The 16,986-nt window shown below is 40.7% G+C and overlaps 2 protein-coding genes across 5 annotated transcripts in view; both read left to right on the top strand.

The window, feature by feature from the left end:
- Nucleotides 1-402: 402 nt before the first annotated feature.
- hcar1-2 (hydroxycarboxylic acid receptor 1-2) lies at nt 403-1,395 on the top strand. Its single transcript, XM_078271909.1, has one exon. It carries the CDS (start codon nt 403-405, stop codon nt 1,393-1,395), a length of 993 nt encoding a protein of 330 aa, XP_078128035.1.
- Nucleotides 1,391-16,986, top strand: part of clip1b (CAP-GLY domain containing linker protein 1b) — a 39,117-nt gene continuing 23,521 nt past the window's right edge. For 2 of the 4 annotated variants that reach the window (XM_078271197.1, XM_078271194.1), the window contains exons 1-13: nt 1,391-2,550; nt 5,374-5,448; nt 6,175-6,361; nt 7,624-8,004; nt 8,097-8,227; nt 8,671-8,795; nt 9,393-9,594; nt 10,623-10,820; nt 11,096-11,199; nt 11,344-11,404; nt 13,685-13,789; nt 15,489-15,650; nt 15,903-15,998. In XM_078271197.1, the coding sequence (XP_078127323.1) occupies nt 6,253-6,361; nt 7,624-8,004; nt 8,097-8,227; nt 8,671-8,795; nt 9,393-9,594; nt 10,623-10,820; nt 11,096-11,199; nt 11,344-11,404; nt 13,685-13,789; nt 15,489-15,650; nt 15,903-15,998 (1,674 nt within the window). In that variant the 5' untranslated portion in view covers nt 1,391-2,550; nt 5,374-5,448; nt 6,175-6,252. The remainder of the gene's footprint in view (nt 2,551-5,373; nt 5,449-6,174; nt 6,362-7,623; nt 8,005-8,096; nt 8,228-8,670; nt 8,796-9,392; nt 9,595-10,622; nt 10,821-11,095; nt 11,200-11,343; nt 11,405-13,684; nt 13,790-15,488; nt 15,651-15,902; nt 15,999-16,986) is intronic. The other 2 variants (XM_078271195.1, XM_078271196.1) reach the window with 2 other exon arrangements.

Here is a 16,986-nt window from a genome sequence, read left to right as displayed (position 1 = left end):
TGTGTGTGTGTGTGTCTGTCTATTTTTCAAAAAACATTAAAAGGATTGTAAGGTTGAAGTCACCTGCTTTATCTGAGTCACTTAAATGGCCGTAGGTTATTTGTTTTTCAGGCACCCCACTCCATCCCCATGAGTGAACTTACTCCCCTGCATAATAGTTTTATAATGAAGACATACTCCCCAGACAGATAACATTTACAGTTGTTTCCATGCTCCTCTGGGTCAATACCAGATCCCCACAGATAACGCAGTGTTTCATTGGTGAATTTGCATGTTTGTCCAAGAATCGTTTGCATGACTGGAAAGATGATCCCTTCTAAAGACACCACCTGCTACAGCATATCTATGTTGACACTGTATAGAGCAGCAGGTTGATGTTGTGCTTCACTGACCATTCAAAACATGAATCTCACTTCTTCAGACGTGTGCTGCGCCTTCGAGTCTCCCATGCTCGACCACGTTTTGCCTCCAATACTGATCTTGGAGTTCATGTTTGGACTGATGGGAAACATTGTTGCCCTGTGCATGTTCATCTTTCACATGGACACATGGAAGCCCAACTCTGTGTACCTCGCTCACCTGGCTGTCGCCGACTCCATTGTGATGTTCTGCCTACCTTTCAGGGCCGACTACTACAGGCGTGGAAAGAACTGGCTGTACGGTGATGTCCCGTGTCGTATCCTGCTTTTTTTGCTGGCAGCCAACCGCGCTGCAGGGATCTTTTTCCTCACAGCCGTGGCTGTTGACCGTTACTTAAAGATTGTCCACCCACTGAACCGGATCAACCAAATGGGTATCGGCTACGCTCTCTGGGTCTCCCTTGGTCTCTGGGTTCTGATTTTTCTTGCCACTGGATATCTTCTTGCCAATGAGCACTTCTTTTACAATAACAACCATACACAGTGTGAGAGTTTCAACATCTGCATGGGCTTCAGTCCTCTCTTCACTTGGCACAACACTTTCTACATGACCCAGTTTTTCCTGCCCTCTGTAATCGTCGCTTTCTGCACCTTCAGAATTACGTGGCAGCTGAGGAACAGGACAGTGGACAAACAGGGGAAAATCAAACGGGCCGTTCAGTTTGTCTTGGCTGTGGCTTTAATTTTTATTATCTGCTTCTTTCCCAGCACTATATCACGCGTAGCTGTCTGGATCCTCAAGGTATGGTATAATGAATGCAAATACTTCCAAGAGGCCAACTTGGCATTCTACACTTCAGTGTGTTTCACCTACTTCAACAGCGTCCTCAACCCTCTTGTCTATTATTTCTCGAGCCCTTCCTTCACTGGCACTTTCGACAAGCTCCTGAATAAACTGCTGAGAAGGAGTGGCAACAAAGATCAGACAGATGCAAATGCGAATGAGATTTCCACCATTGACAGTAGAAGGGATTGAAGCCAGGTGCTTGGTAATGGTTGGTAAATTGTGTTCCCTTTCTAACATTGCAGGGATACTCTTAATGAATGCATAGTGCATGTTAAAGGCCTGGCTACTGATAGAATTACTGTTATCCTAGTTTATAACAAAAAGTAAAATGTAGAAAAGACATTTTGCTTTCTGCTTACAAAAGTACCCACCTAAAAATAGGAGTTTAGCGCTGTGTACTTGTATACATATTACAGAAAAGCCTGTGAGAGTAATCGTAAGACATTGACTGGAGGGAAAAGAAAAAAAAATCTTAAATTGCAAGGTGACCTTGTAAAATATGCACTGCCAATGCTTGTCGAATATGTGATGTTTTGTGTGTGTATATCGGGTAACACTTTACTTGAAGGTATCTACATAAGAGTGACGTGACACTGTCATGACACATGAACTCTAACCCTAACTTGTCATGACAAAAACCGAATGACACTTCCTAAAAGAAGCATTATGTCATAAACGTTTCTGACTTGTTTTGAATGGTTATGACACGTTCGTGACCGTGTCATGCCACTCTTATGTAGATACCTTCAAGTAAAGTGTAACCGTATATCCACTTTTTCGTGGTATGGTAGTTTATATAATACTTTCAATTGTCAATCGCATCCACTGTGACAGACACTGAGTTTCTGCCACCCTGTAGTGCTGTTGTCAAACTGTCAGTTAACAGCATACACTTACTGAAAAGTTTAATGTCATGTCCATGTGGATTACGAGTAAACAGGGAATTTCAACAATGTAAAAAAAAACTAATTAATTTTAATTAATCCTTTTTATTTCTATGGTAAGAACAGTGTCTGTCTTGTCATTCTATGTACATATATTTTCGCACATTTCCAGTCTTGTATCCTGTCACATTTTGTTAGCAATAAAAACATTTAGCATTATAATAACCAACATAAATCACATATATAACCGCAATTTTCCTTTTGTGTTGAGTCAATAAATCGTATTTTAAAAATGTGGCGCTCGGATGATCGAGTTTACGGTTTGGTACATGAAGGCAGCATTAGTTGCCAAGGTGACGTCAGGCTGGGGCTGGGCTGGAAAAACATGTAACGGTGTAAAGATACGCAGCACCCACCCACGGCATCCTTTACTGAGGCTCAATTCATCAACAGAGACCAAGTAAGCTTCCACGGCAACTTTTTACACACCTTTCTGCTTTTATTTAGCTTTAATATCACCTTAGTAGGGCGTTAGTTTTTACCTCAACTCCAGTAAATGTATGCTAATCTGAAGCTAGCTTATAGCTTTGGCAGTTGAAGCGCATTCCAAGAGGGGCCAAAGCTATGACATCAAGGAATAAGTTTAATCCGTCCGATAACATGTTTGATTAAAGTATCCTAAATGAAATGCGTAACTTAGGATATTTAGAAAAAATAAGTGTTAACGCCTAAGTTACTAGCTCCAGAGATGCAGCAAGTAGAATGAGCCCATCCCAGACACGAACAACACAGGCCAGTCTCATCATGTTTGTCATGTAACCATGCATCAGCAGCGATTTATACATTTTATGGTTGATATCTGATTGTGTAAGGCTAAAGACAAAGAAGTGGTAGACTGAGATGCTCCCAGAGATAGGGGAGCCACAGGACGGTATTTGACAGCTCTAGGTGTGCTTGTTTTGGTCTGGCAGCACCGGCTGGGCGGAGGGAGGGAGGGAGCAGTGTTGAGGTAATGTTTCAGCAGACAAGACCTCTCATGTTACCTGCTCATTGCATGGGATTGAAACATACCCTTTCTTCTGTGCTACCGTTAACTGTTACGTGCAAAAAATGAGACAAATTAATATCTCATTTTTATTTGATGGTAATTTTCAAAAATACCTGCAACACTGTCAGTGGTGGAAGAAGTATTCAGATCCTTAACTAAAACCACACTGGACATACTCCACTACAAGTAGAAGTAAGTCCTCCATTCAAAACCTTAAATGTCTGTATTCCCTGTCAGTGTTTTACTATTATATATATATATGATCTTTCTCGATTAATATTACTGCTGCATTAATGTTACATCTTCCTGCTGTTGATGTTTAAGGTTGTGCTCCTTTTAACACCTTTATATTCTGTTGGGTGGTTTCATCTACATAAATCATGTTTGTAGATCTAAGCCCATCATGTAAGCACCAGATTTTAACAAGGAATAAAAAAAAAACAAAAAAACATAACTGGTTCCAGTGTTTTCCCTCGGCATGTGGAAGACATAGACTGCACATATTTGATATAGGGGGGTTTAGGGGTCCTCCCTTAAGAAAATGCCACGTTTTTCAATACAATAATTTGGGACCACTAGTATAATTATTCCCATATCTGTGTCTAAAACATTAAAAGATAGATAAGATAATTAAAGACAAAACTTGCTAAAGAAGTCCACTGGGGACCAACTACATACATTATAGACCTTTTTCACAGCAGACATGTTGACATGTCATAGTAGGAAAAGCACAGGTGTATTCAAACCCATTAATGATGGCTGCGTTCCACTTAGGAGAGGCCCTGGTGTTGTTCATGCTGACTCCCTGAAATAGCTCACTGGGACACTTGATGGACTGAGCCATCGTTAAGGTTATCAGTTTCAGCTGTGCTTTTCCTGCTATGACAAGTCAAAAATGTCTGCTGTGAAAAAGGTCCATTGGGAGCTGCACCTAAACCTTCTAATGGTAGGGAAATCCCCGTGGTTCTGCTGCTTCGATTTGATCTTTTTTTTTTTTTTTTTTAAACTGTCCATTTAGAATATGACAGCGTCATTGGATGCTAAATCTGTGGAGTACTCTTTAAGTGTAGAGCATGCTAGGTTGAAACATTCTTTACTGTGTGAAACTAAATATCTGTATTGACCTTGTTGTTCTCAGTGAATCACTTGCTTTATAAATAAAATGCGTGGTCAGTCAGTATGCTACCCAACACCAAAGATTCTTTATAACGTTCGAAGCCGTCTCTGCCAAACACCTACAGTCAAAGACCTGCAGAGAAAGGAATGCTGAGTGTCTGAGGTGGAAAATCAGCATCACTGTTCTGACATTTAGAGTCAAGACTTTACAGAGTGAAATGGGACACACGGTCAGCAGGACATCACATTTATTACATGGGTGGTGATAAACAGCTGTGTAATCAACAGTGGGTTGGGTATAAAATATAAAAATATCTGTTTTTAAAATGAAAAGAGCTGTACTGTAGTTTAAATGAGGTACAAAATATTGATCTCTATCTGTATTATTGGAATTTAAAGTGCTCATATTATGTTTTTTGGCTTTTCCCCTTTCCTTTATTGTGTCATATATCTTTTTTGTGCACGTTATAGGTTTACAAAGTGAAAAAGCCAAAGGTCCACCCCAAAAGGGACTTACCATCTCCAACAGAAAACACTGTTCACAAACTGCTCCAAACAGCTCTATTGTAGTCCAGCCTTTACATCAGAGACAAACGTGGTCACTTTGGAACACACGTTATAATGCTCGCCTAGCTGCTAGCGTAGCACGCCCTCATACTCTGCTTCTGACTGGCTAGTAGTCCTTACCTAGGTACTGTCAGGGCACGCCCTCATACTCTGCTTCTGACTGGCTAGTAGTCCTTACCTAGGTACTGAGCATGTGCGACTCCCAACAAAGATGGAACAGAAGTGAGAGGTCTCACTCTGTAGCTAAAACAGAGAGCTCAACACACAGGGTGAAAAGAGGAGCTGCAGCAATGTGCAGTACAACAAAAATATGGTGTTTTCTGAAAATATGTATTAATATAATATGAGCACTTTAAATATCTTTGGGTTTTTGTCTTGGTCATTGCAGTTGACAATTTTCACTATTCTCTGAAATTGAATAGCCCAAACAATAATACATTAGTAAATTAATGAATTGATTAATTAACTGAAAATAACCAGCAGGTTAATGGATAATTAAAATAATTGCTTGATAAGTGAACCATCACAGCCACCTTTCTATCTTCCATATAGGTTTTATATATATGAGTCACTGTTTGTCAGTACATGATCGCAGATTCCTTCTTACAACTACCAAGCACGAATAAGGTATGTATGACAACTATATAACCGGTAATTTCCACTGGATGCGTACCATCTGCGGATCCGCTCCGGAACGGCGGCGGAGTCATTAGGTTTCCATTAAAGTCAGTGTGTGTATTTCCGCTGACTGCTGAACGGCTGCGTCCCGACTCCGTCCCAGCTCCGGCGGTCCGCAGCCCTCCGGAGCAGATACGCAGACCTTCTATTTTTGCCGGACGCCGGAGAGCTCCGCAGCAATTCAGCACACGGCAGATAGTGCGGGACAGGAAGTCGAGCACAGAAACAAAATAAATATCCGGTTAATTTTCAAAATAAAATACACCGTGCTCACGGCGGATCATATTTTCCTGCACTACACCTTGAAAACACAGCAGAGTTGTTTCCCCTCTACTCCTCTGGATGGAAACAAACTGATGTTGGTTTTGTGGTTCTATTCTACGTGAATTCGCGAGATATTGTGGGTCCTCGTGACTACAGCTGTGCCGCAACAAATCCGGACCTAGTGGGTATTGACGGACAGCGGAGCACGCAGACGTTCCGCATCCAGTGGAAATCCGGAGTAATGAGTTTCTGCAAGTGGTTGGCAGCAATATGTTACTTACAGTTAATAGAATAAAACATGGAAGTACTCTTGTTTGTTTTCATACCAGCTCCTATTGCTGATTTGTGTACTTTTTTACCATAATGTATATATTTCAACTGATTCAAGGGACTTTTTAATTTGTTTTCCAGTTCCCTTCCATCACATTGGGACTTTTTGGGGTGGTGGGGAAGGCCTAGTCCCCCACTGCAGTCAGGCCAACCCTACCCATGGACAAACAAGGAGCCATGAGTACACCAGGCAAGGCCAGCGGGCTCAAACCCCCAAGCAAAATAGTCCGTCCATCTGTGGTGCCATCAAAGACGTCTCCGACCTCTGGTAAGGACCGAGAAATTATTTAAATACTTATTTACTATATAATATATTCGGGCTGTACACTTAATCAAATTTTAATCGTGAGTACGATTTCGGCTCCTAACGATCAAAAAACAGAGTAATCGAGAAAAATGAAGATTATTTTGCACATTACGTTTTGCAAGTTCTGAATAAAAAGTGTTAAGGGAAATTTCACAGTTCAAGGTATTTTCACTGTTGATTTGTTTAAAGGTGCAGTAGGTAAGACTTCTAAAACTAACTTTCTGTCATATTTGCTGAAACTGACCCTATGTTCCAGTAGAACTACATGAAGCAGGTCATTTAAAAAGAAATCCAGCTCCTCTGGCTCCACCTACAGCCTGTAGTGAGATTTGCAAAAATCCACCGCTCCCCGTTCAGATGCACCAATCAAGGCCAGGGGGGGGTGTCTAACTGTTCAGATGCACCAATCAGGGCCGGGGGGAGGTGTCTAACTGTTTAGATGCACCAATCAGGGCCAGGGGGAGGTGTCTAACTGTTTAGATGCACCAATCAGGGCCAGGGGGAGGTGTCTAACTGCGTGTCAATCACTGCTCATGCACACGCATTCATTCTCCCTTGTGGGGGGAGGGGCTTAGGAGACCGTTTTGGGCTTCAGCGGAAAGGGGGGAGGGACTGAGAAGTCGTTGATGTTCAAATCTTTTGGCTAAGTCCTGGATCGTCACAATCCTACCTACAGCATCTTTAAGTGTTTCATCGTTTTTTAAATCAACAAAAACATGGATTTCTTGGTTTGAGGGATTCAAAGATTGGAACAAAAATAGAGATTAAAAATTATCATTCTTAAGCTGTTTGTATTATCATAGTTCACCAATATTTATGTAGTGAAAGTTTGAGCTGGATATCAATTCTCAGTACTTTTAACAGCCAAAATGTACTTGTAGCACCAAGTATCGAAAACTGTCAAGCACTAAAAGTTTGCATCTAACACTTGGTCACGTTTTTTTATTTTGTTCCCTATTTTTTGATCTATCCAGGATATATTAAAGTCAATAAATTGTGTCGTTTTAGCTGATGTTTAAATGTAAAGACAGAAGTAGCGGTGTGTATTGTGAACAGTATGTCATGCCAGAGACAACAACCGTGTTAACAAAATTACTTTCTAGGTAAACATCAGCTAAAACACACTTTTCTAAACTGTATTTAAACTGACTTGTTTGATTGATGTCAGAAGTGATAGTAAAAAGCAGTGAATAGAGGTTAATGAAGCATAATTGGGATTACAGGTGCTCCAAAGCCAGTTCCTCCTGAGAAGTCCCCCAGCAGTGTGACCTCCCCTACTCAAGATGGAAGTATGGACTTCCAGGTCGGAGAGAAGGTCTGGGTCAATGGCAACAAGCCCGGTTACGTGCAGTTTATCGGGGGCACGCAGTTTGCTCCCGGGCAGTGGGCGGGGATTGTGCTGGATGAGCCTATCGGGAAGAACGATGGGTCTGTGGCAGGGGTCCGATACTTCCAGTGTGAGGATGGGAAGGGGATATTCACGCGGCCTTCAAAGCTATCCAAGACTGCACTGCCAGAGAAGGAGGCAAATGGGGGGCAGGCCAGTCCAGCCCCAGCAGCCTCAGCAACGAGCGAGTCTGCACCCGCTGGCACTAACTCAACTGGTAAAATCCAGCACCATATATCAGTGAAAATACAGAAAACATTGATACATACGTTTGTTTTTCAGTGAAATAAAGATGTTTTTTTTGTCCAGCTCAGGGCACCGGCATAAAGACAAGTGCTGCACTAAACCGAATGCTCACATCCAGCGAGTCGGTGTCTAATGTCTCAGACACCGAATCCATGAAGAAGAGGAGGGAGCTGAGGCTGGGAGACCGTGTGCTGGTAAGAAACACAGTGTAGAATCACTAATGTACTCTGAAGAATGAATACTTATATTTATATACAGTCAATTTCTCTCAACAATAGGTCTCATGCAACAATGGTTTTTGTATTCTTATCCTAAAACAATCCTAGAACAAGTGTTCATCTGGTATAAAATCTGAATAGAATTTGCTCTAGTAATATATTTGAATGCAGCAACTGATGATATATTCTTGCGTAAAAGGGTAATGTTTATTTCCAAACTGCACTGCAGGTAATTGAATTATTAAAAGGTAGTATGTGCTTACTACAAACTGTCCCAAGTGTTAACTTTGTGTTACTGGAGTCCAACAATTTTTTATTTTAATGGCACATTTTGTGATTGAAGACGAAGACCTTAGGTGTAAATATAGAAATCAAAAAATTTAATTTTTATAATTTTTTTTTTTTTTGTGTGTGTGTAGGTTGGTGGTAACAAGGCAGGAGTAGTGCGGTTTCTGGGAGAGGCAGACTTTGCGAAGGGACAGTGGTGTGGAGTGGAACTAGATGAACCTCTTGGCAAGAATGATGGAGCTGTAGCAGGGACCAGGTAAAGACCACTGGCAAAAGACGTGTGTGTGTGTGTGTGTGTGTGTGTGTGTGTGTGTGTGTTTGTGTGTTTGTGTCTCTCTCTCAAAAGTTTGGGGTCACTTAGAAATTTCCATTACAGACAGAATACCAGCTGAGATCAGTTTCATTGTTTTTTTTAATCAGGGCAGCAGTTTTCAGATTACATAATGTGTTTACATAATTGCAAAAGAGTTCTCGACTGTTGTAGAAAGAAGTGGCTGATCTTTAATGCAATATCTACATTGCCCATTATCAGCAACCAAGTTCAAGTTACTTTATTTGTCATACACACAATGCAGAGATTGCCTACCTTGCAGGCAAATTCACCCAATGCTCCAAAGGCTCATTCTGTTTACTAATCTGATATCATTTAACTGAGAAAACATTGGAGAACCCTTTTGCAATTATGTAAACACATAATGTAATCTGAAAACTGCTGCCCTGGTTAAAAAAACAATGCAACTGATCTCAGCTGGTATTCTGTCTGTAATGGAGTGGAATGGAAATTTAAAGAAAATGTTCCTAAACCACCTGTCAGTGCTGAGGGTTCAGTTGGTGCCTGACTGTTTTCTCTCAGATACTTTCAGTGCATGCCCAGGTATGGTCTGTTTGCTCCGGCCCACAAGGTGACACGGATCGGCTTCCCGTGCACCACAACGACCAAAGCGAAGAGCTCACGGAGGAGGTCCACCCTCAAGAAGAGCCCGAGTGCTTCCTCCATCAGCTCGCTCAGCTCCGCCACCTCCTCCATCAGCGGCAAACCCAGCCGAGCGGGACTGGTAAGACTCACTCTGTGCTGTAAACCAACAATCTGTGACTGCACATGTTGAAGTTGTTGAAGTTCTCTATGCACAGGTGGAAAACTCATCTTCATGTTTTTTGTGTCCTGAATTACATTTTTTATCGACGTGATAAAGACATTTTGAATAAATGTATTTGTCAACTCACAAAATGTGCAGATTAAACTGTAAAACTTTCAATGGCAACTACAGCATGATTTGCATATGCATTAACTGTGTTAAGCCATGCAAATGGCAATGTCAGTCTGTCAGTCAAATCTCTACACCTACTGCCATGAAACTTGAGTCCTACTGACTTTGCTGATCCCCTGACTTTTTATCTAGCGCCACCAGTAGGTCAACGTTTTCATTTATCCTGTATAATATCTCAACATCTACTTGAAGAATTTGCACAACATTTTGAACAGATATTCACGGTTTCCAACCAGTGTATCCTAAATGACTTTAGTGATCATCTGACTTTTCCTCTCGCGCAACCATGAGGTTCACAAATATCTCAACAAATGTTGGATGGATTGCTGTAAAATGAATTAGATAAATAGTTATAACGTGGGTGATCCTCCGACTTGTTGTCTAATGCCATTATCAGGTCAAAACTTAAACTTGTCCAATGTTTTATGACTAAATACCTGCAAAAATAATGACATTCCCATCAGCCAGCTGAACCACAATTTTTACCGCGGAACTCAGGATCTGAACCCCAAAATCCACCCGACCTCCTCCCTACGAACATAAGTTGTCTATATTGTGTTTGTGGTGTCAATGTATCTCAGCATATTGACTTGTATTCTAGTTAGTACATTCTTTGACTAAATAAAGAGAGTAAGTTTAAATGAGATTTTGTTATTTTTCTGGCACCTTTAACCTCATTGTTTTATTTCATATTTATCAACCCAACAACAGACACAGTTTAAACACTTATATATGTTATATTTTGGTCTAGGAAACGGTATCAGACAACATACAAACTTTTAAATGTGAATCTATATGTCACTGTAACTTTCCAGCTGACGGAGACATCTGCTCGGTACGCCCGTAAGATCTCTGGCACCACAGCGCTGCAGGAGGCTCTGAAGGAGAAGCAGCAGCACATCGAACAGCTGCTAGCCGAGCGAGACCTGGAGAGATGTGAGGTGGCCAAGGTTACGAGCCACGCAGGAGAGATGCAGCAGGAGATGGTTGTGCTGAGGAAAGGACGGGATCAGGTCAGATACATGCACACGTCTGTTGTCTGCAGTCAAACAAGAACACAGGCAAATAATAAGCATTAAGACAATTTAGCACAAAAAGGGAGACTTAAAATTGATTCCAAAAACAACATTTTAAAGATAATGTCATTTATAGTGGTAAAAAAAGAAGTGGTCTAAATGTTGGTGTTTGGAGCTTAATGTGCTGTTAATGCCAGAACCAACTCTTAATGTTTAGTGTACATTCACCAAGTCAACTCATGCTAAGTGTTCTTCATTCTGTGTGTTTACAGTATGCAGTGGAGATGGAGGCAAAGCTGGATCAGCTGCGTTCGCTGGTTGAGGCAGCAGATCGAGACAAAGTGGAGCTGCTCAACCAGCTGGAGGAGGAGAAGAGGTGAGTCGGACTCTGCCTGTAGCCTGCACATGAATCTGTTTCTGGATAAAGTCCGAGCAGTGGTTAACAGGTGTGACATTGTATGTGTCACTGTATAATATGTACAGTTGGAGGAAATGTTTTATGATTGTTCCTGTTTGACAGAAAAGTGGAAGATCTCCAGTTTAGTGTGGAAGAGGCCTGCATCACCAGAGGAGACCTGGAGGTAACTTGTGGTTATGTAATCTGTAGAGATGTCACGAGACCAACAATCTAGTAGTCGGCACCGATACCAACAAAAGTACACGATACTCGATACCAAAGTCGATTACCACATTATGTAAAAAAAAGGCTGGTTTTAAAGGCTACATTACTAGCCTAGAAATCTAGACGCACCCTAACGTAATTAGTACGTTAGTATTACTTGCTGTAATTTGCAGCAAGGGTCAGTCTAGCAACTCTCCGTTGGCTTGCAAGCTGGAAAAATCAAATTTTGGTTGGTCAGGCCAATCACATCGTGTATAGAGTCGGTGGGCGGGCTTAACATAATGACGGCAGAGTTGCGACGGTTCCCTGCTACTTGAAAACAAAGAAGATGGCTGTTGCTGCTGGCGAACAGCGGTCTTTGGAATCGGCTTAAGCCGCGACTCTGGAAGACTTGGAGTTAAGCACTGAAGTCATTCTTAAAAAAGGAAGCCGTGTTTGGAGTTTTGCCGACCGGATACGGCAAAAGTTTAATCTATCAACTAGCGTTGCTCTGGTTGGCTATAAGGGCAGAGGGAATTTGAAAGACAACCGTTTATCCCGCCCCTCGGATTGAGCCCTGCCAATGGTGAGTTCCCAGACCCAACGTATTGATGTGGGTCTGGCTTGTCAGGCTACTACATTACAGTAAAGTGATGTAATTTTTTGAACTTACCAGACTGTTTCAGCTGTTTTATTATTTGCCTTTAACCACTTAGTCATTATATCCACATTACTGATGACAAAATGTCATTGTGTAAATATTTTGTGAAGGGCCAATAGTCAACTCTACAATATTGATGCAATATCGATATTGATGTATTTGGTCAAAGATATTGTGATATTTTATTTCCCAGCTCTAATAATAATACTTCAACATTAATTCCTTTATTTAACCATTTGGTGGGGCAGTGTCATGTCACTCTTCTTTCAGTGTCAGTATTTTTGTTTTATTTTTACTTTCTGTTTTGGTGTGGAGTGGAGGGGGCAAGGAGAGCGTGATTGACATGTAATCTGGAGAAAACGTCAGTCTTCGCTGCTCTGAAGCCTGGCATCACCACACAGCCAGCGTATGGTGACGTCTTCCATGAGTTCACCAGGTGAAGTCGTGAAAGCCGCCGCCGTAGATGTAGGCTACGGTAAAGCCAGAAGCTGAATTGCGGTCAAGCCATGCACGGAGATGAGGGGCTATTCACTGTTTTCTGTGCTAGTCGGCGTTCTTCTTCAGCATTTGGCGGCAGTCTAGAACATGTGTAACGTTAGGCGTATATACTGTACTGCCCCCCGTCACGTTCGGAAGGATTGCATCCTACGGCACTGTAGAAAAATGAGTACCGTCACGTTTTCAGAATTTTGGTACCGAGTTGGTACCGAAGTACCCGTTCTCGTGACATTCCTAGTAATCTGGTTCTCAATAAAAATATTCTCTCACTCACTTCAGCTATAAAAGTTTCACATTTCAGGTGCAATTATTAGTGAAATTCATGCGTGAATTATTGACAAACTAGATGGATAGTTGATTAACTTATTTGAAATAACCATTAGTTCTAGATAATGTCAACCTTTCAGCCCTCCTGTATACACGTTTCTAATGAACACCTGAGTTTGATCTCTTTTGTTTTTACTTGCTCTGGTCATATGACTTTTAAATGCTACTATTGCTTTGCATTTCCTGATGATTAAATAAATCATTCTGTCTTAGGTTTTTCCTTTTCCTGCGCTCTTTCAAGATCATTCATTTATTTTTTTTGTTCAGACACATCTTTCTTCCTGCTCCTTTTTATTTATTCATTCATGCTTAATTCATACATGACCATCCTCTCGTCATCTTTTCATCCACATGCCTGTTCTTGAAAGCTGTTTCTGTCTCGCCTCGCCTTCAGTCTTCTTTCTTGCTTTCATCTTCCTCTCTTGTCTGCATCTTCTTCACTCTTCAGAGGGAATTAGTGCCTAAATTAGTGTCCTTCAAGAATTCAAGCAAACAAGTGTCAGTAGAAGAGAAATAAAAATGAGGAATCTCAGAGTTGGAATGAGATTATTGAAATAATTAACACCTGATATTCCTCAGAGCAGAATGTCAATCTTTTATTTTGTTCACAACCAACTGATGTAACTGAAATGCTGGAACCCTTCAGTGCTTTTTTACTTACTGGCCTTTCTCTTTAAAGTCTTGTCTTCCTTCTGTGTGTGGCACACAAAGCTGGCATGTCAGTGTTGCATTGGTGTTTGTTCTCCTTCTCTTCCTGCTCTCTCTTACTAACAGATGCAGTCCAGACTGGAGCATGCCCACATAAAGGAGCTTGAGCAGAGCCTGCTCTTTGAAAAGACCAAAGCTGAAAAACTCCAGAGGGATTTAGAGGACACTAGGGTAATGCTGGCAGTCCCAGTCCCACAGCAGGACTGTGATGTGCTTTTCCCCCCACTGGGTTTATTAATGATGGCACAGAATATATTGCAGGAACCACAGCGTGCAAACAGTATGCAGTGTCAGATTTATCACAACTTGCTTCTCTCATTGCCCTGACATGGGGACATTAACATCTCATCGGCCTTGAGCTTTTCTAATAACTAGTTCTATCATACTAAAAATGATGCATGTGTGCACGCACAACATGCACAAGTTAGTCTGATAGAGTCTGGAAATGCCTCTGCTTTTGACGATGTCGGTCATCATTTTTCTTCAACAAATCCCATGAAAAAAAACAAAACCAAGCATGTGTTTGTCTTTTATTACTTTTCCTATCGGTTGCACTCAAAACCAGAATACATTGTTTCCTTCTAAAGATGTAGAACTTTAAAACGGCTCACAAACATATATTTTCTTAAAAAAAAAAAAAAAAGGCTCAGTATCTAAAACAGCTGGCCATGACTGGGCCATCTGTAGTTTTTAACAAACAGAAGGAAATAGTGCACATGTTGGGGACTATTTTCAGCGGCGGATTAAGCCACATTTGGTGCTCTAGTGAGTATTTGTGGCAGCAGGACGGTGTGTATGGGATTGAGTCAAAGTGTTCTACAGTGTATGTGTTCAAAATGATGAAGGAACATGTCACCCAGTGCAACAATTTGGCTTTCAACTGTTTTTGGACAGCAATGGAGCTCTTTGGCACACAGGAAGAAGAGATATATATATATATATATATATATATATATATATATATATATATATATATATATATATATATATATATATATATATATATACAAAGTAATACTTGTTAGTAGATACATTCACTGTTGCTTTTTGTCTTTTCATGGGATTAATTGACCATAAGAAAAATGTAGAACACTACTATTCTTGGTCTTTTAACCAGAAGGTCCCAGCTTTGACCGGTCTTTCTCCTGGAGTAAGACTGGCTTGCACCAGATTCTCCGTTGGTGGTTGAAACTTTGCTCCGGTTCTCCTGTGGAGTGGATCTTTCTTTCCGATGAATCAATTGTATCCACTCAGAATAAGTGTGGTTTATTTTATGATATGAGATTTACAGGCCAAGATTCTTGACTTTGAAAATTATAAATGTAAATAACTAAGAAAATAATTAGGACAATAATATGAAGGCATTAAAATTAGTACATTTTGAGCTGGAACAATTGATTTTGATAATAAAATGCTCATGTAAGTCTTTTACTTTACTGATACATTTATCAAGTTAAAATGCCGAACATTGGTGGATTCCATCTTCAATAATTTGAAGATTTGCTGCTTTTCTCTTTGTTATACAATTGTAAATGAAATATTTTTTGGTTTTGGAATCGTTGGTCGGACAAAACGAGCAACGAGCAGATGTCACCTCGGGCTGTTGGAACTTTGACAGGCAGTTTTCGGATGTTTTATAGACAAAACGATCAATCAAAAAAATAATTCTTAGTTGCAGTTCTACAATATTCACATACAACGTTCTTACAAACTATCTTGACAGTAAATAAAACTACTATAGGTTACAGCATATATTTGTTTTACTACACCACCCAGGTCCACTGTTTCCGCTACTATTCCCCTCTGCCAGCTCTCCTGTCTCTTTTTCTTCTTTGTCTTCATGTCTCCTTTTCTACATTCTCTGCTTCAGGTGGCCACAGTGTCTGAACGCTCCAGGATCATGGAGCTGGAGAGGGAGGTGGCCGACCTGCAACTCAGGCTCCGGGCATCCCAGCAGAAGGAGGACGCTGCATCTCTGTCCCAGCAACAGATCAGCAGCCTCAAGGCCCAGGCACTGTCTCAGGAGAAAAAGGTTTGTGGAAAGAGAGTCGGCGTCGGAGCCTGGGCCGCAGCTGTATGATACTCTCCGCTTGTAAAATGGATTATTCATCATTGTCATTGTCGTATAATTTATGGCATAATGTAACAGAAAGAATGTATGCAATTTCTGTTTACAACCCTTCTTTTAGCCCCTAATGTAAATAGGCCTGTGTTCCTTCCTGTTTGGTTTGCATGATTTATGGCTCAGATTTAAATGTATTTCTATACCATGTGTCCCCATCAGATCAGTGAGCTGAGTGTTGACGTAGAGAGCAAACAGAAAGCAATTCAGTCTGTGCAGCAAGATAAGAGCTCTCTGGAACAGCAGCTAACCAGCCTGGTAAGAAGGAGGAAACTTGGTACATAATCATCACACATAAACAGAGAAAAGAGATAATGTGACTATTAAAAAGAGGCCGACGTAGAATCTCCAACATTTCTGGCTTCCAATATCTGTTATAAAGTGATGGATTTGGGGCTTTTAAATATACATCTTTGTTATTTAGACATGCACTTTGTTACATAAATGTGATTGCAGTTTTACACTCATTGCACTCATTTGGTTCTTACATGGTATTGTGCTAAAGATTGAGACTAAAACTGCTGTAAAAAGAAGTCTCTGCACATCTTGCAACAATTCCGCTTGTCAGGAAAAAAAAGGACTGATCACATTTGCAGCATTTAATAGAGCAAACAGGCCGATGTTTCAACACAACTGTGTGCAAGAAAATCCAAAAAGTCCTCATCTCACCAGTTGCTGATTCATTTAGAAGACATGGATCCATGTAGAAGACAAGGACATAAGTATACAATGATATAATGTAGTAAATTCTCCAATTGAAGTGTAGAGCTAGTTAGTATTCACATTTGAAAAGCTGGGACCACAAGATTTGTTTGGCATTTTTGCTTTAAAATTACATTACATTATTAATCCATTATCAAAATAGTTGATTTATTTATTGTGTTCAATGAATTCACTAGTTATTTTAGCTCTAAAAGTGTCACAGACATGTTATTAGGTCTGCCTTAGTAATAATGCCGTCATAACCTTTACAGAAAAGTGGCTTTGGGAGTTTATTCTAACCGATTTCCGTGATGAAGTGCACGTCTGTGAGGGTCCAATCTGTAACTGTAGTTTTACCTTATTTGTCTTATTTTTTCCCCTGTGAGGTGTTTTTCTCATGGGCATCGTTAAAGTGGCCTCATTAAGAGAGGCATTTTATCCACAAACCTCGCATGTTTTCGGGGCCCAGTCATTATTAGCTCAAGGTACAAGAATGTGATTATGTGAGCGATTAGCTCGTAGTCACGCTGATGTTTCTCCATTT

Source organism: Sander vitreus, chromosome 16, assembly GCF_031162955.1.
Source record: "Sander vitreus isolate 19-12246 chromosome 16, sanVit1, whole genome shotgun sequence".
NCBI lineage: Eukaryota > Metazoa > Chordata > Actinopteri > Perciformes > Percidae > Sander > Sander vitreus.
Note: the sequence above shows the minus strand (reverse complement) of the source record. Positions and strands in the feature narration are given on the sequence as shown.